Raw genomic sequence first — 27791 nt, 5'->3', positions numbered from 1 at the left:
AGGTGTGGAAGTGAGTGGGGGCCTGGGTCAGTTCACATTCAGTAGGTGCAGCTTTACATGCATTTATGCCGCATTAAATTTACTGTGCAGTAAGTGGAAATAGGCCGACATTTACAAGTGCAGATGTTAAAGCACATTAACACTGTGTGTGGTCTGACTTAGGACTAAAGTTAGTCCCAAGTTAGTCCACACACACACTGTTACTGCACAGTAAGGCATTTACACATGCATTACTGTGCAGTAACTAATTAGGCATAATGCAGGTATCAAATTTATGCCCAAGTCGGCATAAATCGCCATAGTTACTGCACAGTATGGGCATAGACGTGTAGACGCACACCCATACTACTCAGTAATTTTAAGTTACTGCACAGTAAATGTGCACATGTAGACGCGGCCAGTAAGAACCAATGTACGCCCTTGGCTCAGGCTTGGGGCATGATCTTTGGGTAAGATTTGCAACAGCTGGGATTCTCTTGCGTCCCAAGCCTGGGGAAGGATGACCTTGCAAGGAAAGTGGGGCTGGGTTTTAGGAATTTCCCACCACCAGCCCCTTCTGTAACTTGGCCAAGTCACTTCGTCTCTCTGGGTCTTTGCTTCCACACCAGCCAAATGTGAGAAGTGATCAGAGTGCTACTGGGTTGAATTCATTAACGTCCATTAGGCATTGCACGTACTAACAGGATGAAGCTCTTCAGAAAAGCTTACAAGTCAGGCATTTTGTTGTCATAGTTGCCCCTCACTTCATCAGGGCATTGGTGGAATCAGAAAAGATAAAAATAAAAATAACTTTTGCAATATTTCTGGCCCACCTGGAGACTGTCACTACAGAACCCGTTCCCCTGAAATCAGACATGTTTGAAGCCAAATGAGCATCTGAGCCGGAGGTACTTCTCCAAACCAAACCCTTTGAGGTCTGGCCACAGCTGGAGTGGACCGTTTTGGGATAAAGACTAGAGTAGCACTGATGATGGAGAGAGAATGGTCTCTGGGAGAGATCCATACCATAGTGAGAGAGGGCACGGAGGTGGCTAATTGTCCTTTAAAATAATACTCAGATTAGAGTTATCGGCCAACAGAGACCTCTTGTATAGTTGGGAGTGGGAACCGGTCACAGTTGCCCTTTGTGTTTTTCACTGTACCTTTCTCTGGACCAGAACTGGGCTGGGTATCACCCATGTGTGATGGGTTTTCCACTTAAACTTGTCCTCAGGGTGAGGGGGTGTGGAGCATCAAGGAAGAGGGGCCTTGTGGAAGGAAGTGTCTTCTTGAGCTACTGAACTAATGGCTCCTGGTTGAAGGGAGGAAGGAGAGCCATTTGAAAACCCAATGGCTCTAATTCTCAAGTCGAGTTGGAGAAGGGCCACCTTGGCTATGGAGTCGTGTTGATCCTTACTTCCCAAATGCAACAGGAGACACCAGTGAGAACGTCACCAGCACTTGGTTTCATTAGAAAACAACGGTGGCCCCATGTATTTGTCATTGAAACGGTGTTAGCTGAATTAGCCAGTAGGTCTAAACCAGAAGCCTAATTTTCGACTATTCGGAGGCCCCTTTATGACACTCGGGGGGGCGTGAAGTAGATGCCGCTTTTCGCCCCTTAGCTAGTGGAGCAACATCAGCTATGTGCAAACACAGTGGCTGAAGGAGGCCAAAGGGAAGATGTCCTTGTGCCCATAGATGCTGGTTCTGAAACAAAGCTTTCCCCCCCTGCAAACACAGGAGGAAGCCGTGAAGGACGTGGTGAGGAGCGAACTGAGTGACAAGTGCGGTGAGTCTGCTTGAGCAAGCTCTGTTTGCAGACACGTGGCCCGGCAGCAACTCCCAGCAGGGGCTAAATTGGAGCAATTTGAATGCCTGCACACCCCGGCTTGGCACAGCAAATATCACCCCATTAGCTGCAGGCGGGGACGCATCGCCAATCAAGCCCTTAGATGAATGCAAGTGTGCACTGGGCACAGGATCCCTGCCACAGTCTCAACCTCTTTCCCAAGCTGTAATTTTGGCACTGATACCCTTGGCTTTCCTGTCCCTTTTTCTGTGGTTTTATGTGCAAAACCCTTCCTTTATGGTCAGGCTGATGCTTTTGTAGATGGTTAATGATATGGTTACCATAAGGGAGCAATGCAGGATGTTCCCTGGCTCCAAACAACCTCTGAGTTTATGCCAGTCTCCTGGATTTTCCTAATAATTGTGAGCAACGTGGGCATTTCCTCTTCTGCAGCTGGGTTCTGCCAGCTCATAGGATCTGGTCCAACCCTGCACGGCTGCAGGAAGACTACTCCCAAACCTCTGTCGTGCCCACCAGGACCAGGTTCACTTGCTTCGTTTTGGGCTGACTTGAAATTAGAGCTGTCTCAAGGATGTTGGTGAATTGAGAAGTCACAATAAGTCATTTGAGGGGGAGGGATGGAGCACTTGCTGTAGTTTCCAGGTTTCTTTCTTCTTCCTAAACTACGCTGGAGTAAATTTAGTAAATGAAGCATTGTTTTTTAAATGAAGAAAAACCCCAGCACAATGCCATGTGACATTTTGGAAGTTATTCTTAGCAAGCCTTTTTTCCTTTGGCCAAAGCATTTTGATGCTATAACTCCATGATATAAATGGCTGGTCTGAACCTGGATTCTTGCCCCCAAATGTCGTGGCCTTGCTGGTTTTACCCTTTCCCTGTTATCCCTTCAGGAATCAGATCTCCACTTATTCATGGCTCTCTCTCCTTATTTTTGCAGCGCGCGCAGGTGAGTTGAGATGGCTGCCCGTAGGAAAACGGCACGGTTGGTAATGTTTCAGTAGACGTTGAAGTGAGCGTGGCCTCTTGCAGGCGACTACAAAAGTGGTTCCTACACTGCGGAGTTTCCAACACCAGATGAGGCCGAGGAGGAGGATCGAAACACTTTTCCTTTGATCGCAGCTGGGTTATAGATTGCTTTTAGGTCCTGAGTCTCAAGGTGCTATTTTCTAAGGGAAACATTAATACAGTTTTACAGCACAATTACAAAGGGGGCTTGGAGAAACCTTTGGCCCCTGGGAATATATTTTGCAAATATGCTATAAGGCATTATTATTTTTTTTGTAATTATTGCATGTCTAGCCTTTGTGACATGCCGTGGTTTCATACTGCTTGAGACCAGGCTGCCTTCAAAAGAGAGGAAGCTTTCTAAATATCATGAATTTCTTAAGTCTAGAAATAAAGCGCCTTTGGTTGTCTCAAGGCCACCCTTTTCCACTATGGTGGCATGGGCATCAGTAATCAGAGGTTCAGTGGTTAGGTAGGGAGGTTTTTGGGCACAGTGACATTCCTGGGAATGGGAGAGCAGCATTTCCCCCGCAGTCCTGCCCTGAGCTCCTGTCTTTGAGACATAGCCAAGCTGCTTCTGAAATGGGCCGTTGGGCCCTTCCTTGCACGTGTCACAATATAGAGTAGCCCTGAGTTACCACGGGCCAGGGTCAAAGAGTGACAGGGTAGCTTAGGCAATGCGGTCCAGCACTTAGGGGGTTGGATTGTGATTCCCAAAGTCGCAGATCTGTTCCCACCTCGGTCAGTCCCCTGCTGTGCGAGCTCTTGCATTTCTTCCCCATCCCACCCTTTGTTTGGAAGTTTTTAGGGGCGAGGGTTATCTCTTGCTATGTGCTGTCCCATGCCCAAGGCAACCAGACTCTGATCCGGGTTGTGGCTTCCAGGTGCTACTGCGATACAGTCAGACCACAGCAATACCCACGTTTGTGTCTCCGCCAGGAGAATAATGAATAATACCATGAAAAGGACTGGTGTGATCAGCAATGTAGACCCGAAGGATGTGTGTTGTCTTGTGCTTTCTCACACACTCCCTTGACATTGTTCACCCGGCTCTTGCTCTCAGGACACCGCTCGTCATTTGTTTTGCATCCTGTAGATCCAGCTCTGAGTCTGAACAGTTTGAGCACAGGCCTTTTAGCTCCTAGAGTACTGACCTGCTAGACGGGGTTGTCTTTCCGTGATAAGGTACATGCCCCTACATCTGTGTGTGGTCCTGGGAGTCTTACCTTCATAATCTAATCTGCCTTCCTGTATCATTTGCTTTCAGCTTATTGGTGCTTAGTGCCACCCTTCCAGTCTGTACCAGTACTTTTGCATAGGGTTGGCAAGCTGGTCAAGTGGCTGGTCAAATGTTTCCAATTGTCTGGTGAATCGACTGCATATTTTTTACTCATCAAAGGTTATAGTCATTTTTTTTAAAAACTACATTTTTGGGGGCAGTTTTCTTGACAGAAACCCGATTTTTTAAATTGTTTTCTGACACATTTCTTCATGGAAAATTTGTGCTTTTTCTGTGTATTATTTGGACCAACTGGCAACTTTTTATTATTTTGTGATTGATATTTGACCAGTCAACTGACCGAACTGTATTCAAACTTTACTGGTCAAATGCCCAACCCAACTTTATAAATATAATAAAAGATCAGATTCACCCAAAGAACCTTGTCAACCCAACTTTTGCCTACAGGGGAAGATTTTCACACAGTGACCAAATCTACAGACCCGGATGCAGGCTACACAGCAGAAATCAATGGGAAATGGGATAGGCATTTTCGGTCCCCAGAACGCATCCCGAAGGAAGGTGAGGACCAAGGAGAATTCCCTACAGGAATACACAGTACACCAAAACCAGAGACGCCCATCACAGACTCAGCTCCCTTTATCACAGGTATCTCGATGTAACTGTCTGTTAGTTTTTTCTTTAGATTTGGTTGTAGTGGATGCTTACCCCTCTGCTTTGTGGCCATTTGGAAAATGCAGTTGTAAATTCCCTTGGGACTCAACAGATAGGAAGGTGGGATGGGAGATGGGAAGAGAGGAAATGGTATGGTCACACAGTGCTATGGGGTGTGCATGGATCCTACACAGGAAGAGTCCAGAGGTTGTTGCTGTGGGAAGCAAATCCTATAAGTAGCAGTGGTGTTGGCCTACATGTTGCATTAGCACTGGTGTAAGCTGTACAGTCCTGGGACATCACCGCCATAGTCCTTTCCTTTCCGTCCTGTCCACCAGCTCAGCAGCCACAACAGGTTCAGATGAAGTCTCGCAGCTCATCTCATTTCTATTGCCGCTGATCAGACCCAACTACTTGGCTCATATCTCTGTCCCCTGGCACTCCCAGGGGCTTCCACAGTCAAGCATTAAATAGTTTCAGGGCTGGTTATCTTCCACAATGAGAGGTAACCCCTTCCATTCAGTCCTTTGTCGCTGTTCCACCACCGTTTCATGTTTCTGAATAGCAAGATTTCAGTAGACCAAACCTAGTGGCAGTAACAGAAGGTCTTTTGGGCAGGTGGGAAAAGCCGGTCTAGCTACAGTACTGCACTGCGGCTGTGATCTCTCTTGAAGAGATGGATTTGAATTCCATCCCAATGGTGTATTGCTTTTTTCTGCCGCAAGTTGTAGAGCTTGATATGACTGAAACTCCCTGGTTTTCATTTAGGCAAGAAGTCAGAATAGATCATCATAATGGTCCATAATATCTAGGGAACCTGCAGCCATCTTCATGGCCAACCTATACAAGGTGTTGACTGATAGGAAATACTATGGAAACATCCTCCTTCCCATACGCCCACGTAGTAAGACATACATTATTTCCCTTCTAAATGGCCCCTACTCCAAGGAGAGCTGGTAGGATGTGCTGTGACGCATCCACCCGTTCTCCAGTCTGCCTCAAATAGCCTGGTAACTTCCTAGAGAACCATTCTTGACAGCCGCTAGCATTGCCTGCAGGCCTAATGGCCTGTAATTAAGAAAGTCATCACAAATGTCCTTCCATTAACCATTCCCCAACAGCACTGTGAACATCTTCATGTCTTTTCCCTAGGAACCAATGGACTTCACTGTATATGCTGATTGACCAAAAAAAATGTAGCCAACACTGATCACAATAGGTGTAACATTTGCTAATACCATATTTTCTCATGTGCCACACCACCCCAATAAGACACACACCTTGTTTGGGGAAGGCAGAATGAAGGATAAAAGGTTTTCCAGAGTCATTGCCAAAGATGGGCCATGTGGAGCGGTTCACTTGCCCTCACTCAGCTGCTCCACCAAAAGCTACTGCCGATCCAATAGTGGCTGTGACTGGTTGAACACTGATTTTCACCCCTGTTAAATATTGGCTGGAGAGAAGCAGAGCCCTCAGCTGCCATTACAGCGTCTCCGTGCTTCTATTCCAGAGCAGAAATCAGCTTCCCTGCTTAGGACATGCACCATTTTGGAAGGGCTAACTAGGAAAAGGTGTGGGGTAGGTAAGACAATACAGCAGCATTGTAACAACCTGCTCTCCAGGTATGTTGGTAGACTCCCTGGTTTTCTAGATTTGTGGTTATCAAAATGTGGTCTGTGGACCCCCTGAGGCCTGTAAGAAGCTGGTCCAAAGATCATACCTCCCCCTTTATGTCTTTTATATTATCTTCCATTAAGCATTAGGGCAGAAGGGCACTTGCTGCCCTGGGGACTGACAGCAGTTCAGGGGCCCATAAAGTTAAGGAATCAGTGGTCTAGGTGGTCTTCTTATGGTCTCATGTATTGTCCAGGAGGAGGAAGGATAAGGACCAGTACAACCATCTGTCTCCTGCCTCCCCTCATTTCTGCCGGTCATCCAATACTATTTCCCTGAGCTAGGAAGGAGACTGCATCCTACTTCCCTACTTGTTCATTCTCAGAGCTTGGCAGAGGGGAACACTCCTAATCTTCATTGCAATCAGGAACAATTTCCCTTTGCAGAGAGCCATGTGCTGCTGTGGCGGGAGGGCTGCCTGAGGTTAATAGCACTGTCGAAATGGGTGGGATTTTTTTTCTCTCTCTCTCTTTGGTCTGGACTCTGACACAACATTTTCAGCTGCTGGAAAACTCCGTCCGTAATCAGCGCCTCTCAGGAAAAGGCTTTGGCCTTGAGGCCGAGCACTGAGAGCCTGAGGGGAGCAGAGACGGATTCTGCATTACAAATGGAGTGGCTATTTTTGCTCGGCAGCCTGGGGTCTTTGCAAATTTGCTGAGCCTTGCAATGTAGCTGCCTTATCCTGTGCCCTCGCAGGTGGACTGGAAAATACCATATTTTCTAATACACAACACACCTCACACTATAATATGTGCCTTGTTATTGGAAGGCAGAATAAAGAAGAAAAGATTTTTTTTCCAGAATTATAGCTGCAAAGAGCAGGGACAGAGCCTGATTTTTAGGCTCTGAAATAGGAGGAAAGAGACCAGGAGCAGCTAACAGAGAGCAAAATTGCACTAAAAAAGGTTAGCTTGAGTAATGAAACACTGAGACTATTGAAAAGAAGGGAGGATTGTTAATACCTGTGGAGTGAAAAACAATGAGCCATTAAGACAACGAGCTAAATTAGATCCCAGGGGCGGTGCACCTAGGCCAAGGGTTAGTGAGGAGCTAGTTAGGAAACTTCTGGAAGGACTGGATGTATTCAAATCAGCCGGTCCGGACAATCTCCACTCTAGAGTACTGAGGGAATTGGCTGAGGTCATTGCGGGACCCCTGGCACAGCATTACAAGCACTTGTGGTGCTCTGGTGTGGTGCCAGAGGACTGGAAGACGCCAACATGGTTCCCATCTTCAAAAAGGGGTGGAAGGAGGACCTGGGAAAATATAGGCCAGTTAGTCTTTCCTCGATCCTGGGCAAGCTTTTTGAGAGAATTATTCTGGCACACGTCCACGAGGGGCCGGGGGGGAGATTATGCTTAGGGGCAACCAACACGGGTTCATTAGCGGCAGGTCCTGTCAGACCAACCTGGCGGCCTTCTACAACCAGATCACCAAATCCTTAGACGCAGAGGGAGCAGTGGACATTGTCTTCCTGGACTTTCGGAGGGCCTTCGACACTGTCTCTCACCCCGTTCTCATTAAGAAACTGGGGGCTGTGGTGTCGACACCCACACAGTCAGATGTGTCGCCAACTGGCAGGAGGGCCGCACCCAGAGAGCAGTGGTGGACGGGTCATTGTCGACCTGGAGGGACGTGGGCAGCGGGGTCCCCCAGAGCTCGGTCCTCGGGCCCGCACTGTTCAACATCTTCATCAACGACTTGGACGAGGGGGTAAAAAGCACCCTGTTCAAATTTGCACACAACACTAAGATGTGGGGAGATGTGGGCACGCTAGAACGGAGGAATAGGCTGCAATCGGACCTAGACAGGTTACAGGGGTGGGCGGACGAGAATAGGATGGGCTTCAACACAGACAAGTGCAAGGTGCTGCATCTGGGGAGGAAGAGCCAGCAACATACCTACAGGCTGGGGGACTCCCTTCTCGTCAGTGCAGAGGCGGAAAGGGATCTGGGGGTCATCATTGACTCCAAGATGAACATGGGCCGGCAGTGCGGGGACGTGGTCAGAAAGGCCAACCACACCTTGTCATGCATCCACACATGCATCTCGAGCAGGTCCAAGGAGGTGATCCTCCCCCTCTATGCGGCACTGGTCAGGCCGCAGCTGAAGTACTGCGTCCAGGTCTGGTCGCCGCACTTCGGGAGGGATGTGGACAGCATGGAGAGGGTCCAGAGAAGGCCACTTGCATGATCGGGGACAACAGGGCAGGCCGTATGAGGAGAGGCGATGGGACCTGAACCTGTTCAGTCTCCGCAAGAGAAGGCTGAGGGGGGGATCTTGTGGCCTGTTACAGACTAGACAGGGGGGATCAGCAGGCACTGGGGTTGAGCCCCCCCTGCCCTAGTGCATTTCCAGAATACCCCAGAGAGAAACAGGGGGCTGCATTAATCTGAAGTCAGGCAGAAGGGAGGTTAGAGATGCACCTTGTAGACTAACTGAATTGGGGTGGCATGAGTCTTTGTGGTGCTTAGCAAGGTGAAGTAGCGGTCACGCACAAAAGCTTGTACATCTCTGATCCAGTGGGTGCATCTACACATGTGCTTTACTGTGAAGCAGACTAATTAGCTCCAGAGCAAAGCATCACTGTTTACCCGTGCACCAGTATCAGGGTTCAGCAAATGAATTAAGTCCGCTGTAAGAGAGTCATGTTGGGGACAAGGACTTACTATCTTATGGCAGAGTCATTAATTGCGATAAAATGCACGGGTAGATGGTGACTGCAGGGGTAAATTGCTCCCAGGCAGCCCAGGTAGCGGGGGCCTAGACTCCTGCCTGCTACCTAGCTACATAGCTTTGCACTTTTGGCTCTCCCGTGCCCCAGCCAGCCGCTTCACCACCACCTGGAGTCCAGGGCTGATCCCGCTAAGCCTGTTAGCAGCCTGAGCCTGCTCCCCCCCAGCTCAAATTGCTGCTGTCCTGGACGCATGTGTAGGTGCTGCACCTGGGAGCTGCATGCTCTAGCTCAGACAGCTCCGGAGTTTATCCCTTTGCATTAATTGCACATGTAGATGCCCCCGGTTAGCCTGCAAGGTGCCAAAATACTCCAGCATTTTAGAAATAATGCCTTTGAAATGAAGACAGTTGCCCTGCAAGATAGCTGCCTGGATCTTTCCCAGAGAAGGAACGTGGTTCGGCAATGTGGCTATTTCAACCCAGGGACAGAAGGAGAAAAGGCAAATCCAACTCTGCTATTCACAAGTGGAGAAAGGTAGTTACCTATGTTAATCTCGCAGCTATTGGTAAGGGGGTGAGAAGACCGGGCCTTAGCGCTGGGTATGAAATCATGGCACTGGCAGCGATGCCGAGTGGGACCTGTTGGTTTCCAAAGGGCACCCGCTTTCACTCCTCGTGGCTGTCCCTTAGGCACTGAACTTGGTGCGCGTCTCACTCAGCAGCCTGGTGCCACCAGACTTCACGTCCATAAATCGGGGCAGAATTCAGGAAGCAAAATCCCAAGTCACTTTGGCCTCCTTGAAGGAAATAACCTGCCCATCTTCAGGTGATCACCCCACATCTGAACTACCCTGAGCTTGAGGAGGAGCTGACAGTGGGCCACTCAGTGTCCCGCTCGGTGTCAATGCCATGATTTCATATCCCAAACTGAATATCCCCAAATTTCCATGTTCCCCTTCCCCGGTTCCACCCTTTTGGGGGCCGCCTACTCCAATCTGGTGTCCTTGTTGCACATCAAAGGCATCAGCCACATGGGTTGAAACTGCCTTTAGATTAAAGAAGCATTTTGGCAGGGCCGGATTAACCCCTCCGTGTCTCCTAGGCAAACAAACTTGTGGGCCCCTACTTTTTTTTTCCCTCAATAGTTATAATATCTTAAATAAGCAAAACTGGGCCCCTTCTTCACTTAGGGCCCTAGGCATGTGCCTAGTTTGCCTATGCATTAATCCAGCCCTGCATTTTGCATCTGGAAAACTTGAGACCACTGGTGCAGTCCACATGCTATTGAATCACAGCTGTAGCTGTCTCCGGCTTGCAGTCCCATTAGAGCTCGGGCCTTAGGCAACAGGGCGCATAAATCGGTCTGCTCAGCACTGAGCGCGGATAGACGCCGGAAATGTTAACAGGATTCTGCGATCAGGGGGTTATTGCTGCCGGATTACAACTGCTCCTGGCTTTTCAAACCTCTCAAATTTGCACAACTCCCATCTGACATTTATCTCCCCTCTCCCGCAAACACCGCCAATACTTCAATTTTCTCTGACTAACACCCGACCTTTTTGACTGAGTTGTTAAAAGCCATTAAGAATTTTATCACTGCTGATTTCCACCGCTCGCCAATTGTTCCGTGACATTTATCAAGAGCTCATTATACGACGGGAAACCGTGTACGCCTGTAACGATCAATATTTAAATCACGGCTAATTTATTTGTGCGCCCTCATTAACTGTGATTTCCATTTGCTTTCTCGGCAGCTCTCCGTGATAAGCAGATAATGGAGCCGGCCCAGCGCGAGCAGCGACAAGCCCGCAGCCCATTACAAGGTGAAATGCACTGAATTAAATGGCATTTAGGGAAGTCACTTCCAGGGGAGGAAGTGCTTTTGAATATTGAGCTCCAGGGGACCCGCGTTGGAACAGTTACGCTTGTTAACTAGCACGGCGAGAAGCTCTGGCCCTTCCACCTGCCATGTAGGGGATGAGCTCGGGAGCTGGACTTTCCTCGCTGCTGGGGTAGTTCTTTGCAGCCAACAAATGAGGTAGTTCAGTGATTCTCCGCCCGGGTGTTACAGCCACGGCCGGCAGGATGAGGACAGCAATAAGATGCTGTGGGGGAGCTGCACAGTATTAGTGCAGTTAGGTGTGCAAACGCTGCACAAGATCAGCCCAGAGGTTTCAAATAGCAGCCAAAATGTTCTCACCTGCTGTGGTCTGAGCTCTTTGCAACGAGAATTGCTTTAGGGTTTTTGTGTCGTCACAAAACAAGTGACAGCTAACGACTGGCACTTTCCAAGGGGGGACCTGGAGCCTAACGAAGTTGAGAAGTTCATGGTAGACAGCAAAGTGCTGGCATCTGCGTTGATGCTGTACAGGCCATCTTGGGGCAAATGCACCGTCAGGTAGTTCTCTGTGTGTTGGGGAGGTGGTCATGAGGCAGGGGCTGGGGCCTGTGTGATAGGGCAGCCTGCTCAGCATGGGCCCATGATCCATAGATTTCATAGATGTCATAGACATTCGGGCTGGAAGGGACCTTGGGAGACCATCGAGTCCAGCCCCCTGCCCCAGGGGCAGGAAGGCAGCTGGGGTCATAGGATCCCAGCAAGGTAAACATCCAAATTTGGATCCAACATTGGATCCCAGCAAGATAATCCATCTGACTTTGTTTTCTCCATGGATCCTGTTCCTCCCATAAATAACAGGGGTGTTAACACCCGGTTGGCTGGCGATCATGTCCACTGCCATCTGGTTACTTCCATTGAGTACTACCTTTACCAAAGTCAGTTGTGCTTGGGAAGGATCTAGGTCTCGTTGTGGTGGGCTGGACAAGCCTTTGGAAAAACCCAAGTTCAAGACTCTGTCACCCTCACACTTACATCCAGTCCCTGCATTAGGGTTGCTAACTCTGACCGAGGCTATTCCAGGCGGGTTTTTTCCCCCCAGCATCACATAATGTCATTAATTGTATTGTTCAATGCATTCACAATATCAGTCTCCCAGATTGCTTTCGATAGTCATTGGGAGATCGATGCCGATTCCGGTAGACCCTTGGCCAATCTGGGAGGGTTGGCAACCCTACCTCACATCCATCTCAAGCGAGGGGTGTCATAGCAGAGTGGTTGGGGCATCTCCAGAGGCATCAGTCTGGACCTTGCTTGTGGCCCCCTCCAAAGGCCAACCCCTACTGACCCCACTGCATCTGAATCTATTTATTTGATTGGGGCATCCAAGATGGCTAGATTCATAGATGCCAGGATCTCAACAGATCATCAAGTCCAACCCCAATGTGTGTCTTTGGCTACAGTACCTGGTACCTTTGAATCACAGAATCAGAGAGACGTTGGGCTAGAAGGGACCTCCAAAGGTCATGTAGGTCAACCCCCAGCTTGCAGCCAGCTCATCGCTATCCAAGCCACCCTATACAAATCCAATGTCTAACCTCTTAGAAAAGCTACAGTCAACCCCGGCATTACCATGAAACGTAACACCCTAACTGGCTACAGGTAAAGCAGGGAAAACACAGAAGCCAGCATCCTGCTGCTGTTGGTAGACGCTCAAGAGATCCCAAGACGCTCATGCCCCCACTACAGAGGAAGGCAAAACCCCCCAGAGTCCAAACTGAAGCATGCTAGCCAGGAGGCCACCTAGGCTGACCCATACCCCAATAAGCTGGGTCAACTGCAGCTCAATGTGAGGCCGGGTGGGAAAGGCCGGTCCTTGGTTCTCCATTCAAGTTTCCTGGCAGGGCACGGGCAGTGCTCTCGCCCCCCCCCTGCTTTTGCCCATGGCAAGCTGAGGCATGTGGCACTGCATCGCCCTGCGATGCGCAAGGGGTTGATGTGAGTTTGGGGATTCTCCTGGGGGAGCGATGGCTTTGAGGTCCACACAGTCCTGTGTCCCTGTCTGACTGGTGGGGTCTGCTTCCTTTCAGACCCCTGTCTGCTGCCTATGGACGAGGGCTCCTGCTCGCAGTACACGCTGCTGTGGTACTACCGCCCGGAGGCGAACCACTGCAGGCCCTTTGTCTTTGGAGGCTGCGGTGGGAACAGCAACCGGTTTAAATCCAAGCAACGCTGCGAGCAGCGCTGTAAAATCCCAACAGGTGAGGGCCTTTCTCTTCTCGTGAGTCTGACCCCCGTGCTTTTCCTGCCCGGGGCAGGGGGCTGCACTCGATGACCTGCAAAGGTCCCTTCCAACCCAAATGTCTATGAATCTATGAACCCACGACTTCCCTGGTCCTCCCAGGTCACCCTTCTGGCAGAGAACAGCTTCCCTGCAAACACCCACCCACCAATGGCTCTCTTTCCCACCAAAACTTCACTCCCCTGCTTGGGACAAATCAGTGCCTGATTTCCAATCGAAACGTATCTGTAGCCAGTTTGCAGCTGTTTGATCTTGTGTTGGTGTTTTCCAGTCTGGAAAATGCTTCCCTCTCCCCTAATACTCATCTTGCAAATGGGCTTGAAAAGGGTGAGCTGGCCCTAGGCCTTGTCTCTGCAACGTCTACCCCACCTGATGCATGGTAAGAGTGTACTAGCCTTTTGTCAAAGCTGAATCTAATTTGGCAATTCATTTTAGCCACACAAAAAAAAGAGGGGGACGGACAATTGGAAAAGTCAAAATGAAATGATTTCAGGTGTCAGGTCAGAAAGGAGGTTGGCGGGGGGGGGGGGAGGGCAGATATAAGTGCTGGGACTCCCAAGAATCATTTTGAACTGCCTGGTTTCCAATCGGATGGTACCACTTGCAGTCTTCTTTCCAAAAAAACAAGCCTGATGCTCGAAGCGGTACCAACACTGTTTCGCTGGGTGCGTGACGAAGCTTGCGCTGACACGGCTGACATGTGTGAACGTGCTCCCTGGAAACATAGACTTGTGCCTTCAGAATTCAAGCTGGCGAAGGCAGAGGGTGTTAGCCACTGGTGATATTAAAAAGAGTGGGGAAAAAAACCCTGTTAGACTGCTTTTTTTTTTTTTTTTTTAGTGGGAGATCTTGCTGTATAAAACAGGCCAGAAATCAAGCATTCCTATGCCTGGAGCCTGCAAAAAGGCTTGGGTCAGTGCCCTTGGCCCTCTGGCCTCCCTAGATTTGTTCTGCATCTCTCCTGGGTGCTGTGATCCCTGTGGCTGACAAGGATCGGTCCTTCCCTGAGTTTGAGTTTCACTGAGGACCATCCTTAATGGTTTTGAAGACCCAGGCAGACAAAGCATTGGCTGAGATGACGTAGTTGGGGCTGGTCCTGCTTTGAGCAGGGGGTTGGACTAGAGGTGACCCCCTGGGGTCCTTTCCAACCCCATTTTTTATGAGTCTATGATCATGCCCCAATACTCTCCATGCTGAGACCAGACCGTATACGTGGCAAAAATTTGTCTCGGGCACCGCTGGGCATCTGGGGCACCTAGACACGTGCATCGAGGCTGCCCCAACACGCTGTAATGACACGCTAGTCATTACCATGCTGGAGCATACAGGGTCCTGTGTATCAGTACTGCACTGAAAAATGCTAGTTAGACGAGCTTCAGTTAAAGTACCCCAGCTGCCGTTTTTCAGCACAGGGATGCTGATGCACATGATGCTCTGGGTGCTTTAATTAGAGGGGCTCCAAGAGCGGGCACTTTAATTAGAGTGGCTCTTCACACCACTGTAATTAAAGCACCACCCCCCCGGAGCATGTGTGTAAACACTCCTATTGCCCAGTTTTGAGCCTATTGCCTCCTCCTCCTCTTTGGGAAGGCAGGCAGTTTGCAGAGACACTCCAGGGGAAATAGGAGGCCATCACAGCCGGCACTGGCAATAACAGCCTTGCCTGCTGCTGATCGGTGCACAAGGGGTGGCTATAATCAGCCATCTGAGTGACACATCTGTGTCATCACAGATCAAAGATCAAAGTCACTAATGCCACCAGCAGTCTGTCTCTGTTTGCTCTCCCCGGCATGTCTTAAAAGTTTCCGATGAGGCTTATTATACAGTAGTTGATGGATGTAGGACACAAGGTTCAGATTCACAGCAGGATTTGCATCTAGGTGTTTCCCTAATATAATTAAAACATTTGTCCACTTCTGTGCAGGGCATTAGGCCTCAATGATATCATTTTTTTGATAAGCAATTGAATGGGCTTTGGCCAAGGCTTGGATGTTATTGTGTTGGAGACCAGGCTGATTCAAAACAGGCGCAACCCACTTGGTGGAGAGCAGGTAATTGTTTCACGTGGCAAGCGTTTATTGACTCTAGGTTATTCCAAACCACTGACCACAAAGTTCCCAGTTAGCCAAGGTGTGCAGCCCAGCAACAGCCAAGATGTCCTTGGATGGCATTAAATTTGACGCACATAAAATTTCAGCTGTAGATCTCAGGGATCTGCTCCCACCTTAGGGAGATGAACATCTTTGCACTCGCAGGGTCTGCAGGAACATCAGACACCCCACCCACCATGCCGGCTGTCTCCTGCAGCCAAGGCAGCGAGGGTGGAGGGATAAGCATTGCAAACCTCACTGTCTGAAAAGGATTTCAAGACAATGCAATGGGTTCTGTGCACCAAAGTTAGTGGGTTTGCAAGCCTGAATTTTAATCCAGAGCTGTGATACGTTTCATTATACTGTGCTAGCCAAAAGAATGGAGCATGCTGGGACAGGAGGTAGGGTAATACGAGAAAGGCTAGATCTAATGAACCCTAGAAAATAGTCTTCCCTTCCTGTAGATTCTTTCACAAGTGCTATCCGAAAACAGACAGAAGCCCAGTGAGTTGGGATCTCCACCAGGTTGCCCTTGATCTGCCTGATTCAAAGCGGAGACTTGACCCTAGGTTCCCTAAATCCCAGCTGTATGCCCTAAACAGTGAGCTGGTCCAGGATTAATCCTATTTACGCTCTGGTTTTGTCCCTCTATTCCATCCTGGACCTGAAAGACATTTCCCAGCCAAGTTTCGTCAAACTGGTAGTTCCTACAGAATGGGTTTTTTTTAAGGCATCGACATTTTCCAACCAAAAAAACCCAACCCAAATATTTTGTCACAGAACTTCTGATCAGCTGAGAAGTTGAGGGCCTAAAATGATCCTGTTTGTTTTCTCTTGCTTTCCAAACCAATCCTAGGAAGGTGACTGCTTGCCATCCCACAACTACGTAAAGGAGAAAGGAGCTACAAGAGGTGATTCCAGGACATCTTGGAGGTTGAACATATAGCAAGCAAGACATACCATTTCGCACAGAGGTGATGGATATGCACTCCGTGAACCAAGGAGATTGTTATTATGGACATGAAGTCACTGGGTTTGCTAAGGGTGTTTTTTTTTGCTGGGCTTGAAAAAGCCAAAATGCTGAGATGCTTTTGCCATTCACACCATGGAGCGATTGTGCAAACCCCCAAAGATGCCTACATTTCATGTCATCTTAAATAAAACACAGTTTTCGACCAGCCTTGTATAATTCTAGTTACCCACTAAACTGGGGCAGGGCATTCTCTGGGCTGGGCAAGTAGAGAGTATTTGAGCTTTTCCGTTGCCATCGTTTTAGCAAATGGACAAGTAGATTTCTCCCTGGGGCTGATACTGTTTTCATGCTGATGTGACGAGGCCATCCTAGATCACTACCACAAATGGCTAGACCCTGAGACAAATCAGAGTCACGCCAAAATGTCACTTGAACAATGCGTTGGCTGTCTTTGCAGTCGGCTAATTGCTTTCATCCAGGCTTAGAGTGGGTATGCGCTCAGCATGGAGAAGTCATCAGAGCTTTCTGAAGCCCAATCCCAGCTCTGTCCCCATATTTTTTCTGTAACTTTGGACAAATCATCCACCTTCTTCCTCCTTTGGATTCCCACCTCTTTCTTTCGTATGGTATCAGATATCAACTTCCAAATCTATGTGCCGCTGTCTGGTATTATCACTCAATGTTTCCTGCCTGTAATAAAGGGATAATACTTGCCTCCCAAGTAAGTTCATCTTATGTTAGCTAATCTCATTGCACTGGAGAAAATGCCAAGCATTCCTAAAATGTCGTTCGTGGCCAGATCATATGAAAACATGCTGGAAGTCATTGCCTCTCCCTGGGAAATCTCCAGCCAGGTTTCTAGATCAAAGTGTCTTGGATACATTGAATAATTTGAAGGGGTTGCCAAATTAGGTGCCAGATGATGAGGTTGGATAGCTGCATTAATGGCAGAGGGTTAGTCTTCTGGATCCAATAACACCAGTGTTTCACTGTGCCTGATAAGAAGGATGGAGCCCTTTGAGACATAAATGATAAGGCAGGTTGATAACTTCTCAGAGGAACTGCGCTTTATCGTAAGCAGGACAAAGTGTGCGATGCTGCAGTATCTGATGCATGTGTACATGAGGTTAGCTTACATGCACGTGTATGCGAGGTTAGCTTAGATCTTATAGCATTTGTTCATCATTTCTTTAGAAAGCAACATAGTGGACATGTCAACACATGCAATTAATGCCATTTGGATTTATCGTGCAGTAAATTTACTGCACAGTAGACTAATTCCCTGCTCAGTAAGCGCCTGCACTTGTAGGTGGTGATGCTTTACTGCGCAGTAGACCAGTCTACTGCAGCAGTTCCCAGTCTATGGTATGTGTACCACCAGTGGCCTGCAAACAGCCTGCCAGTGGTACATGTTAACAGATTCATTATAATTGCTTCATACAACATAAATTTGCCAGTGGTACTTAAGGTTGAACTGAAAAATGTGTTGGTGGTACTTCAGGTTGTATCGTTTTCAATTGGTGGTGCACAATCCGTCAGAGTTTAGTAAACCGCTGGTCTACTGTGCCGTAAAGCATCTCGTGTAGACACAGCCAGTGTGTAGGATGGATGATTAGACTCACCTATATAGATGAGGAAGGAGACCACGAATGGGTTAGATTGGAAGTATCAAATGTCTTTATGTGACAGACTTCATCTGAAAACATCAGGTTTGGTTAATGAAAGCCATTTGTGACCGCTCAAATTTTTTGACTTGATGTAACCATTCTGGTGTCTAAGTGATGGTGTTTTCGGTATAATTCCCATCCTGGTAACATGCTGAATGGATGACACAAAGTGCCACCAAGCACTGAGTTTTTATTTGGTGTCTGCCACTGACTAGTCAAATAGCCCAAGGTAGGTTTCTCCCTTTCCTGTAGCACTTACTCCTTTATTTCAGAGAAGCGCTGTAAGGTTTCACTACACATTTGGTACTGTTGTTCCAACATCTATTAGATCTTCCCAGTAGGTGAAGCTGATGGAAGATGACCGCCACAAGGCTAGCCATTTTGTATGTGCAAGCAGTGACTTTAAACTGGGGAATGGGTTTTTGGACAGGAGTGGGTTTCTCATTAATGGTTCATCAAATACATACACCCATCTCTTCTGTCAATGGTCTACCTTTTGTTCCAGGTATACTAATATGTTTGCATTAAACGATGTGAAACACAACTTGTCTTCATGAATTTTATCATGCAAGCTCTTAATGGGATTTTCTTCTTCAGAGCAGCCCTGATAGGGAAACTGGAAAAGCCAATGGTTTAATACTCTTTACAGAGAGGGACCAGATGAATAACAGCTGGCTTTCTGCTCCTTGGATACAACATCAGAATGATCTCCAGTTGGCCATTTGTGCAGGAAGGCGCATTGCTTTTGCTTGTGGATGCTGTTGCCTTTAACAAATGAATCTTTTATGGGTGTTATGCACACCGCAGACACAGCAATCAGTCTGGCCAACCTGATTAAGCAGAATGATTCATTTATGTGCAGATCCTGCCATACGGCACCTGTGGCAGCTGAAAAGTATGTCTGTGTGATAAAAGTGCTTGCTGAAGGCTCTATGAAGATTAAACCAAGTGTTCTTCTGTATCTGTTTAGATATTAAGTTACCTTTGGTTCAAATTAGTAGCACCTTGATTGGATTAGGGACACTATGGAGAGGCTGGCCTCTCAGCCCACCTAACATGACCTGCGCATACGAGTTACCTAATGTGTCATATGTAACAATAAGGCAACGTATTTGTTGGGAGGAACCAGGTCATTTGCTGCATGGAAATAGTACCATCTGGACTTTGTGTAATTTGTGTTGCTTAGGAGCTAAAAGTGGAGCCGTTGCTCTACTACAATTAGGTAACTGCACTATTGCCCTAAAATAGCCAGAAATTTCCTCTGAAACTATATCTCTCAACTTCACCATACCCACTTCATGGGTATCAAATGTAGACATGCCACAGTTAGAAAACTGAAATAATGTGAAAAATAAGCTGCAAAGCCTTGAAGCAAAGGCTCGGCGAGGCTCTCAGTTAGCTCTCCTTGCTTGAAAGGGTGGGCGAATCATCAGTCTGGCTGTCAACGTACCTGAGCCATGTAAGTGGTATGATGTAATCTGTGCTAGTCATGTATCACCAAGTGTCACCTCAACAACGTGGCTAACCATCTTGAACATCATAGTATTCTGCATTGCTTTAGTGGCAACTGCTAAATGGTGTTTTAACCATTGTTGTCATAAATCTGTTCATGCTCTGCAAGTTAAATTTATAAATCCCTCCCCGTTTCCCGCCGTAGCGCATGTGACTTTGGCATCTCAGTTGTAGCTATCATAGTGCTTCAGCAAGCAAGGGTGAAGCGTGGCAGCTGAAAAGTATGTCTGTGTGATAAAAATGCTTGCTGAAGGCTCTATGAAGATTAAACCAAGTGTTTTTCTGTATTTGTTTAGGTATTAAGCTATAAGTTGTTGCTAAAAGCCTAATTATAGTTTAAGATGTAATAAGGCCTTGTATAAAGTAAGGCTTAGTAAATTTAGCAAAGCCTATGAGTAGTAAGGCCCTGTGGTGCAGTTAAATTACCTTATCGAAGAAATGCAAGGCTTGTACTGCTATTGGTCAGTCTATGAACAGTTGAAGAAAAAGCAATCTAAGTGGTCGTACGTTATCAGTGTCCTTCAGAAGCTATAAATTAGCTAAAATATTTGGAAACCATTCAAAAGGAAGATGCAGCTCTGTGAAAAGGATTAGTTAGCTCTTGTCTGGATCAGTGGGCCTGTGAACCTTGAGGAGCCCAAGAACTGCATTCCAGAGTCCTTCCCGGCACTCCTCAGACAGCGTTGTTCGGGGACGCCTGACCTTGCTAAACTTTGCGAAGAAAGAAGCTTGCTGTGTATCAGGCATCAGGGGGACTGCCGATAAGTTGCCGACGTGAATTGCTTTTGTCTGTCATCGTTTGTCTTGTTACTACACGTAGTTGTGGTTTTTTTACGTCAATAAATCTTTCTTACCTTTCTACCCCCTACCACACTCTCAATCTAAACCCTCCACAGGCAGCTGGGACATAAATTGGTGTCACGAACAGGATTGGGAGGCTCTGGTCCAGAAAGAAAAGTCAGAATGGAGGGAGTTGCATGGGCTCCATTAGTGGTTTTGCTTTAACGAGGTGACGGGGATGGAAAATCCAGGATGGGGTAAGGATAGATTGAGACCTGCCTGGATTGACCCGGGAGTTGTACCCGGTCATTGGGCTAGGTTTGCTGCTGCTTTCCAGGGTAAACCCAGGAAGGTGTGCCTGTCGTGGCTGTGGTTAGGGGCTGAAGAAGTCCCCAGCTCCAGGAACAGGTCACCCGGCTGAGTAAGGAGTTAGAAGATGTGAGAGATTCTGACAGCGCGGCGTGCGAGGCAGCGCGAGCTGCACAGAGCTGCTTGGAAACATTAAAACGGAGGGAAGGAAAAATTACGATCGCATGCATGGCCGCTTCCCCCCAGAAGAGAGTGCAGTTAGCACAGGCTGTGGAGCCATCCTCCCACACGTGTCTGTATAGAGATAAACCAGAAGTTGAGCTTTGGGAAGATCAAAGGAATAAGATTGATGGAGAGGAGGAAATTAATGACGAGCCTGGTGCTGAAACACCCCTGTATGTTCCTGCCCAGAGGGAGGAACCTAGCCAGGCCTTCCCCACCCCGAGGGAGAAACTCAGCCAAGTTTTTCCCATGGTGATAACTCATTCAAGGCCGCAAGGAGAAAATCCCCGAAAAGAGCTGCATTCCTTTACCCGTGTGAAGATTAAAAATATTCAAAAGCAGCAAAAGTCCAAGCTAGAAGAGCCAGTAATAAACGTGCTAGTTCAAATGCAGAAGCCAAGGCTTACCAAGCTGATGAAAACTGCCAAGACCATGGCAGTAGCCTCAGTGAAAGATAACCCCCCTGACCCCCCCCCCACAAATTGTTGAGAAAGGCTGGGTAAGGCCGGCCAAAGACTCCGCAAGCAAAAATGTGGAAAGACTTGTTAGCTGCCTGTTGCAATAACGTGCAAAGCAATAGACTGCCCTCCAATGTCTTGAGAGGGCTGGGGGCTAAACACTGTACCAAGGGGGCAAGACCAAAAGCAAAGCCTTCTGCACCCCCAGCTGCGTCACCGAAGAGCTTCTCTGCCCCAAGGGCAGAACCGTCGACATTGTCCCAGGCACCCGCGAGGCCGCCAGCCTCTACCCCGCCTGGTCACGTGCCCTAGGGAGTCTGGCCGCGGCCCAGCCCCCAAAGAGAGGGGCCACAATGAGGGCAGTAGCCAGCCAAAGACCAGTATCTAAAGTTAATATTGGCCCCTTAATTCAAATACCTGTACAGATGCAATTAGGTAAAAGTACAAAGTCAATTGATACGCTATTAGACACTGGTGCCCAGGTTTGCATTTTAGATTACGCAGATTGGAAGGGGGAGAAAGGAAACCCTTATCAAGTAATTGGAGTCGGAGGCACCAGATGACCAGGACATCTGGTCTGAGCAAACTTCACATTACTTAATGGCTCTACGGTAACAGCGGCAGCAGTAATACTTAAAGGGGGACCAAGCTTACTGGGACTTAATGTACTAAGAAGACAGCGATTTGCCCTTGAACAAGAGAATTGGCAGTTTGGGTGTGCAGTGCCTCACCAAAAAACAGAAAAAACCCCTAAAACAGCTGTAACTCGATGCAGCACGATCCCACTAACCTTACCTCCCATGAAAGGAGTACACAGACCCCAGTATCGAACTCTCCCCGGGGCCACCCAACCCATCCAGTGTATCGTAAGTCAGCAGTTAGAAGACAAGACTATTGTCCGAACACACTCTCCTATAACAATGCAGTGTGGCCAGTGCGCAAGCCAAATGGAGGGTGGCGGCTGACTATTGACTTTTGAGCTTTGGATGCTAATACTGACCCCTTAACAGCTGCTGTCCCATCACTACCAGCCCTGACAGAAAGCATCCGGTGTTAGAAGCCTGCACGGATGGAAGCCATTAATATCAAAAACACGTTGTGACAGTACGCGTTTGTAACCGTAAATGCTATCACAAAGATAACATCCACCCGCGCCTCAGCGAGAGCTACAGCCCAGGACACTGGTGCAGCCCTGGAAACTTTGCTAGCTGGGTATCCACCACCTATAGAAATACAGAGCGACAATGGCCCTCATTTCCGCAACCATCTGGTGTATGACTGGACTGCCAAACACAGCACATCCCATACCGTCCTCAGTCTAGTGGGTTGGTAGAGTGAGCCAATGGCATCCTCAAATGCAATTCGCGGTTGGCCGGTAGCCCGGCTCTTAAAGACTGGGACTTGCACCCGAATTGAGCTATCAATTGGGCCAATAACCAACCCCATCCGGGAGGTAGCCCCATGCAACAAGCCTTTGAATTTGGTGGTCCCCGGGAGCCGGCAGTAGAGCGACCTAGGGGTGGTGACCCGAGCAAGCTCCAAGCAGGAGATCGGGTAGTAGTGAAGCATCCTCAGGGAAATAAATGGGAGGGGACATTATTAGCCAGAGGTATGCATAATACATGGTGGGTATTTAAGTCAGATTCACCTAACGGGAGCCAAGCTCCTTGTTGTCTTGTTCCTACAGATTGGGTCTTTCCACAAGTGCGGCCATAACCGTTCCTCATTGAGCCTGCCACTGAAGACGAGTCCTGCTCTGTCGGCAGTCTAAATCAGCTGGCATCATGAAGTGGTGGACTGTTATGATAAAGATATAGGGTATATGGGTAAAATCAGCAGGATCTGACCTCCAGGATGGTCAGCCTTACAGAGATCCCCTCTGCTAGCAGGCTCTTACCTAGCAGGTAACGGGGCCAAACTAGCTGATCAGCGATTCAACAAGCAAATCATTGAATTATAGAAGACGAGAGCTGCAAGGGATCTCGGGGTCACATCTAGTCCAACCCCCTGCTCCAAGCAGGACCGTCCCCGAGGCAATATTTGGAGATATGGAGAGGTAAAGGCAACATTTGAGGGAGCCAAACTTTGTATTTTCATTGAAAATGCACATTTGATGTTGCCAGGAACATTTAGGCAGCGTTGTCTAATGATTTGGCATAAATTAACTCAATAAATAAACCTGGAAAACAATAGAGGGCTTTTCAAAGAAACGTTAGCTGTTTCAGAACGAAGCCTTATTTATTTATTTATTTTTTTGCTTGCTTTGAAGCAATGCGGTCCTTCAAAATTCATTTAACAAGGTTGTCAAAAACATTAAATTGAACTTAAACGTAAAACAAAAGGTTTCCGGTTGAACCAAAATCGGCAGACTTTGGTTTGGGTGGGAGGAAAGATTTTGTTTAACTGAAATAAAAAAGGCTGCAGATGTCTTCCTCGTGCAGCAAGCCAGGCCAAACAAGATCAAGCGTTTGCACAGCTGTGAATGTGAGACCAGCATGGCACGGGCAGTGACGCTGCCCCTCTGTTCAGCGCTGGGGAGGCCACATCTGGAGTCCTGCGATCGCTTTTGGGCGCCCCACTACAAAAAGGATGGGGGCAGTTTGGAAAGAGTCCGACGTAGGGCAACAAGAATGATTAGCGGCCTGGGAAGCAGGATGTCTGAGGAAAGGCTGAACGAGCTAGGGTCATTTAATCTGGAGATCCCTGAGCAGGGGTTTGATAACAGTCCTCAAACACCTGACGGACGGTTATAGCGAGGATGGAGATGGGCAGGGGACAGGACTAGTTGCAACGGCCTCAAGCTGCAGCCGGGGAAATTGAGGTTGGAGATGAGGAGGAACGTCCTGACTCTGAGGATGATCAGGCACTGGACCAGGCTGCCTAGAGAAACGGTAATCGCTCCTTCCTTGGAAACTTTCGGGAAACAGGTGGGACAGACCCTTGGCTGGGCTGGATGAGTCAGGGCTGGTCCTGCCTTGAGCATGAGGTTGGACTAGATGACCTCCCGAGGTCCCGTCCAGCCCTACTTGCCTATGATGCTGTGACCCTCCAGCAAAACCACAGCCGGGTCTTAACAAGCCACGTCCCCAGCTGACAGTTCATTACAGACGATCGTGGAAACAGTTAGCCTTTTCCATGTTGTGACAGAGATGGCTATACGAAAGCCCATGGTGAGGGGGAAAGCGGGATGCTGCAGCATGCCTGATGCCGCGGCATCTCTTGTAGCAATTAGCAGGGCGCTGAGTTTTAAAGTGCTCTGCCCTTTAAGGCAGGAAATGCACTTTGCTTTATTTCAGTGCACAATGTCCGGCCTTCATAGCCGGCCCTATAAAAATACAAGCTAAAATAACAGCAGTAATCCCAGATCTCTCTCAGTCTTCACTGGGGCACTTCCGGCCAGGAAGCAAGTGATGAATACACACAGCGCAGGCCCCTGCAACTGCAACCCATCCGGCCCTTTGGCAGACAAGCGCTTCATTCATAAATGGTATCAAAAAACAAGCAGACACACAGCGCTACCATTGCATCCTCTAACGGGGAAGGCGGCATATTCAAATTAGCCGGCCGCTCATTCGACACCCTGCTTTTCGAAAGCCTTTTCATGAGGCACGAGCCTGCCGGAGAGTTGAAAAAGCCTTGCATAATTCACAGCTGCAGTTTGCCGAGCGCTGAGCTCCGTGATGCTGCAAAAGGAACAAAAAGCGCCGGGAGGAGCAACTGAAGTGAACCTGGGTGAATCCCGCATGGGCAGAAGAGATGGATGAGGCCAGTGTGAGACGATCAGACCAGCCCAAAGCCCCAAGAGAGTCCTCCTGGCAGCTGCCTGACGGCTGAGCATTGCACCCTGCGTGCCTCCAGCCCGGGCTTGGCCACTGCCCTCTCCCCAGCCACCCCCAGGGATAGCTGTGCAGCTGCCTGCCCTTCCTCTCTACCCTACCGCTAGCTGCCAGCTCCTCCCTTCTGGCAGCCGGGCATCGGCTCCCAAGGAGGGGGACATACTCCTCACCCTGGCTCGGCCACCTGCGCCATCACCTTCCCAGGGCGAGATTTCTGGGCATCCATCAGCATCCCAGCTCCCTGCTCCACATCTCCAAGCAAGAAGCCTCTGCTGCTGCTCTGGTTTCCTCTAGCAGATGAAGACCAGGCCCCTCGACATTGCTATTTCTCACGAAATAGAGACTCCGGTGCTTGACCCCGAGGCAGGCATGTCGCAGCTCCCTTCTCACTTCAAAACTCAGCACTCCCTTAGCTTAAGGCAGTGGTTCTCCACCTTTTTTGTACCAGGACCCGTTTATAAGTACCGATGCCAGTCCCTACCCAGCGCCCCTCACTCCTGATCCCCGAGCGCCCGTGTGCGGGGCAGGGGAGGCCCCAAGCAACCCCTCGCAGACTGGAGCTCTGCGCTCCTGCAAGGGAAAACCCCACTGTTTCCCACGCTTTCCTCCTCTAAAGGATAATCCATTTTTGAAGTTTGTTCGTGGCCCTTTCAGACATTCTTTCAACCCGCTTTTGGGCCAAGACCCACAGGCTGAGAAACGCTGGCCTTGTAATAGATCCCGAAAGAACTGATTCAAACTCGTTTGGAGTCTTTAACAACCAGCCGTCGCTCAAACATCGCCGTTTCCTGATGTCCTCATCGCAGGTAAGTTAGACAACTGCATTCGTGCCTCTGCTGCCTCCGCTGTGCTCTGCACCCTGCTAATTTGCACACGTATGAAGTTGCTTATAAGTGAAGATGAGCACGTGTCTATGTGCTGGCTCTCAATCTTGACCCTTGCCCTTGGGCCACTCCTTTCTCAGCCAACTCTCAGCCATGCAGTTTACTCTGCCAGGTGCTTAGCAGTCTACAGAGGCATTTTCACCACTGCTTCCACCTTTCCACCTTTCCACATTGCAGAGATAGGCCTCTGTGTCGCAGTATACGGCCCATGCTGGAAGGCAGGGCCGAAGAGCGACTTAGACAGATTCAGGGTGACCTAGACAGATTGGAGGACTGGACCAAAATAAAGCTCATGAGGTTCAACAAGGACAAGTGCAAAGTCCTGCACTTAGGAGGGAGCGATCCCCTGCACCGGTGCAGGCGGGGGTGACTAGCTGGGCTGCAGCTCTGCAGAAAAGGACCTGGGGGTGACAGAGGACAAGAAGATGGATATGAGTCAACAGTGTGTCCTTGTTGCCAAGAAGGCTACTGGCATCCTGGGCTGCATTAGCAGGAGTGTTGCCAGCAGATTGAGGAAAGTTATTATTCTCCGCTATTCAACAGTGGGCAGGCCACATCTGGAGGCCTGTGTCCAGTGGTGGGCCCCCCACCACAGAAAGGATGTGGACAAACTGGAGAGAGTTCAGCAGAGGGCAAAAAAAAGGGTTGGAGGGCTGGGAGACAGGTTTTGAGGAGAGGCTGTGGGAACTGGGCTGATTTAGTCTACAGAAGATAAGACGGGGGGGGGCGGGGAGAGAGATTAAATAGCAGCCTTCAACTCCCTGCAAGGCGGATCCAAAGAGGCTGGAGCTGGACTGGTCTCAGTGAGGGCAGATGACAGGACAAGGAGCAATGGGTTCAGGCTGCAGCAAGGGAAGTTGAGGTTGGATATTAGGAAAAACTTTCTCACTAGGAGGGCGGTGAAGCACTGGAACAGGTTACCCAGAGAGGTGGTGGAGTCTCCATCCTTGGAGGTTTTTAAGGCCCAGCTAGACAAAGCGCTGGCTGGGATGATGTAGGTGGGGCTGGTCCTGCTTGGAGCAGGGGTTGCACTAGATGTGACCTCCTGAGGTCCTTTCCAGCCCTCATTGTCTCTGATTCTATGAAAAACACCATTTGCCACCTCTTCCAGTAAGACAGAGCTGGACTGAGGCTCAAAGAGGTGTGAGGCTGTATCCACCGAGTTTAGGGACGTTTATTTGTTCCAGGGATGTTGGCTCAGGCCCATCCCTGAGGTGCGTCTACCCATTGGTGGAAAAAACAGAGCTTATTGCTGTCTGTTGAGCAAGGAAATTGGGACATTGCCACTGGAGAGCTCGTTATTGGAGGAAAGCAAAGAGACGTTCATTTGCTAAAATGCATAACCGTTAACCAAGAATGTCTCTCTAAGCTGAGTCTTCTCCCCCTCAGTTGAACTTGGCTCTGTGTTTCATTTTCTTCCAATAGGCTATTAATGGCAGAGAGGATGAGAAAAACAAAGGCTTCATCCTTCTTGACCAGTAGAGTCCCCTTGGGAATCGGGTTGACATCAGGCATGGGGAAGAGATAAACAAGCATAAGCCACTCATTTCTGCCAGTGAATCAGCAGCTCGCCGAGTCCCTGACAGCAGCTTCCAGTGGGCGTCTGCATGATATGTCATACCGGCACACTGCAGCTGTTTTAGCTGAAAGGCTCCCGTCAGCTGCGCAGAGAGGTCTTGAGGAAGACGTGGTTGGACAAAGCATGTCCTCCTGGTTCCCCCGTGCTCGGGATGCAACTGCAGAAAACGTTCATAGGATGATCACAGGGGCGGTAAATACGATGTGTGAGGAGAGGGGAAGGAAGCAGAGCCCAACGGATGCTGAAGTGGGGGAGAAACGCATGGCAGTAATATGGGGCGGGGGGCTGGGCTCGATGATCT

The 27791-nt window shown here is 48.9% G+C and overlaps 1 protein-coding gene across 4 annotated transcripts in view; it reads left to right on the top strand.

Moving 5' to 3' along the window:
- Positions 1 to 20277, top strand: part of LOC149865440 (uncharacterized) — a 213443-nt gene extending 193166 nt beyond the window's left edge. For 2 of the 4 annotated variants that reach the window (XM_090041526.1, XM_090041525.1), the window contains 5 exons: positions 1723 to 1771; positions 4485 to 4685; positions 10796 to 10864; positions 12969 to 13139; positions 16127 to 20277. In XM_090041526.1, the coding sequence (XP_089897652.1) occupies positions 1723 to 1771; positions 4485 to 4685; positions 10796 to 10864; positions 12969 to 13139; positions 16127 to 16134 (498 nt within the window). In that variant the 3' untranslated portion in view covers positions 16135 to 20277. Of the gene's footprint in view, positions 1 to 1680; positions 1772 to 2729; positions 2949 to 4484; positions 4686 to 10795; positions 10865 to 12968; positions 13140 to 16126 lie in introns of those variants that run through there. The other 2 variants (XR_016441695.1, XR_016441696.1) reach the window with 2 other exon arrangements.
- The last annotated feature ends 7514 nt before the right edge of the window (positions 20278 to 27791 follow it).

The sequence above is a fragment of the Crocodylus siamensis genome, chromosome 4 (assembly GCF_052110815.1).
Source record: "Crocodylus siamensis isolate JL-2025a chromosome 4, ASM5211081v1, whole genome shotgun sequence".
NCBI lineage: Eukaryota > Metazoa > Chordata > Crocodylia > Crocodylidae > Crocodylus > Crocodylus siamensis.
The sequence above is the reverse complement of the archived record's forward strand: the minus strand, read 5'-3'. Positions and strand labels throughout refer to the sequence as shown.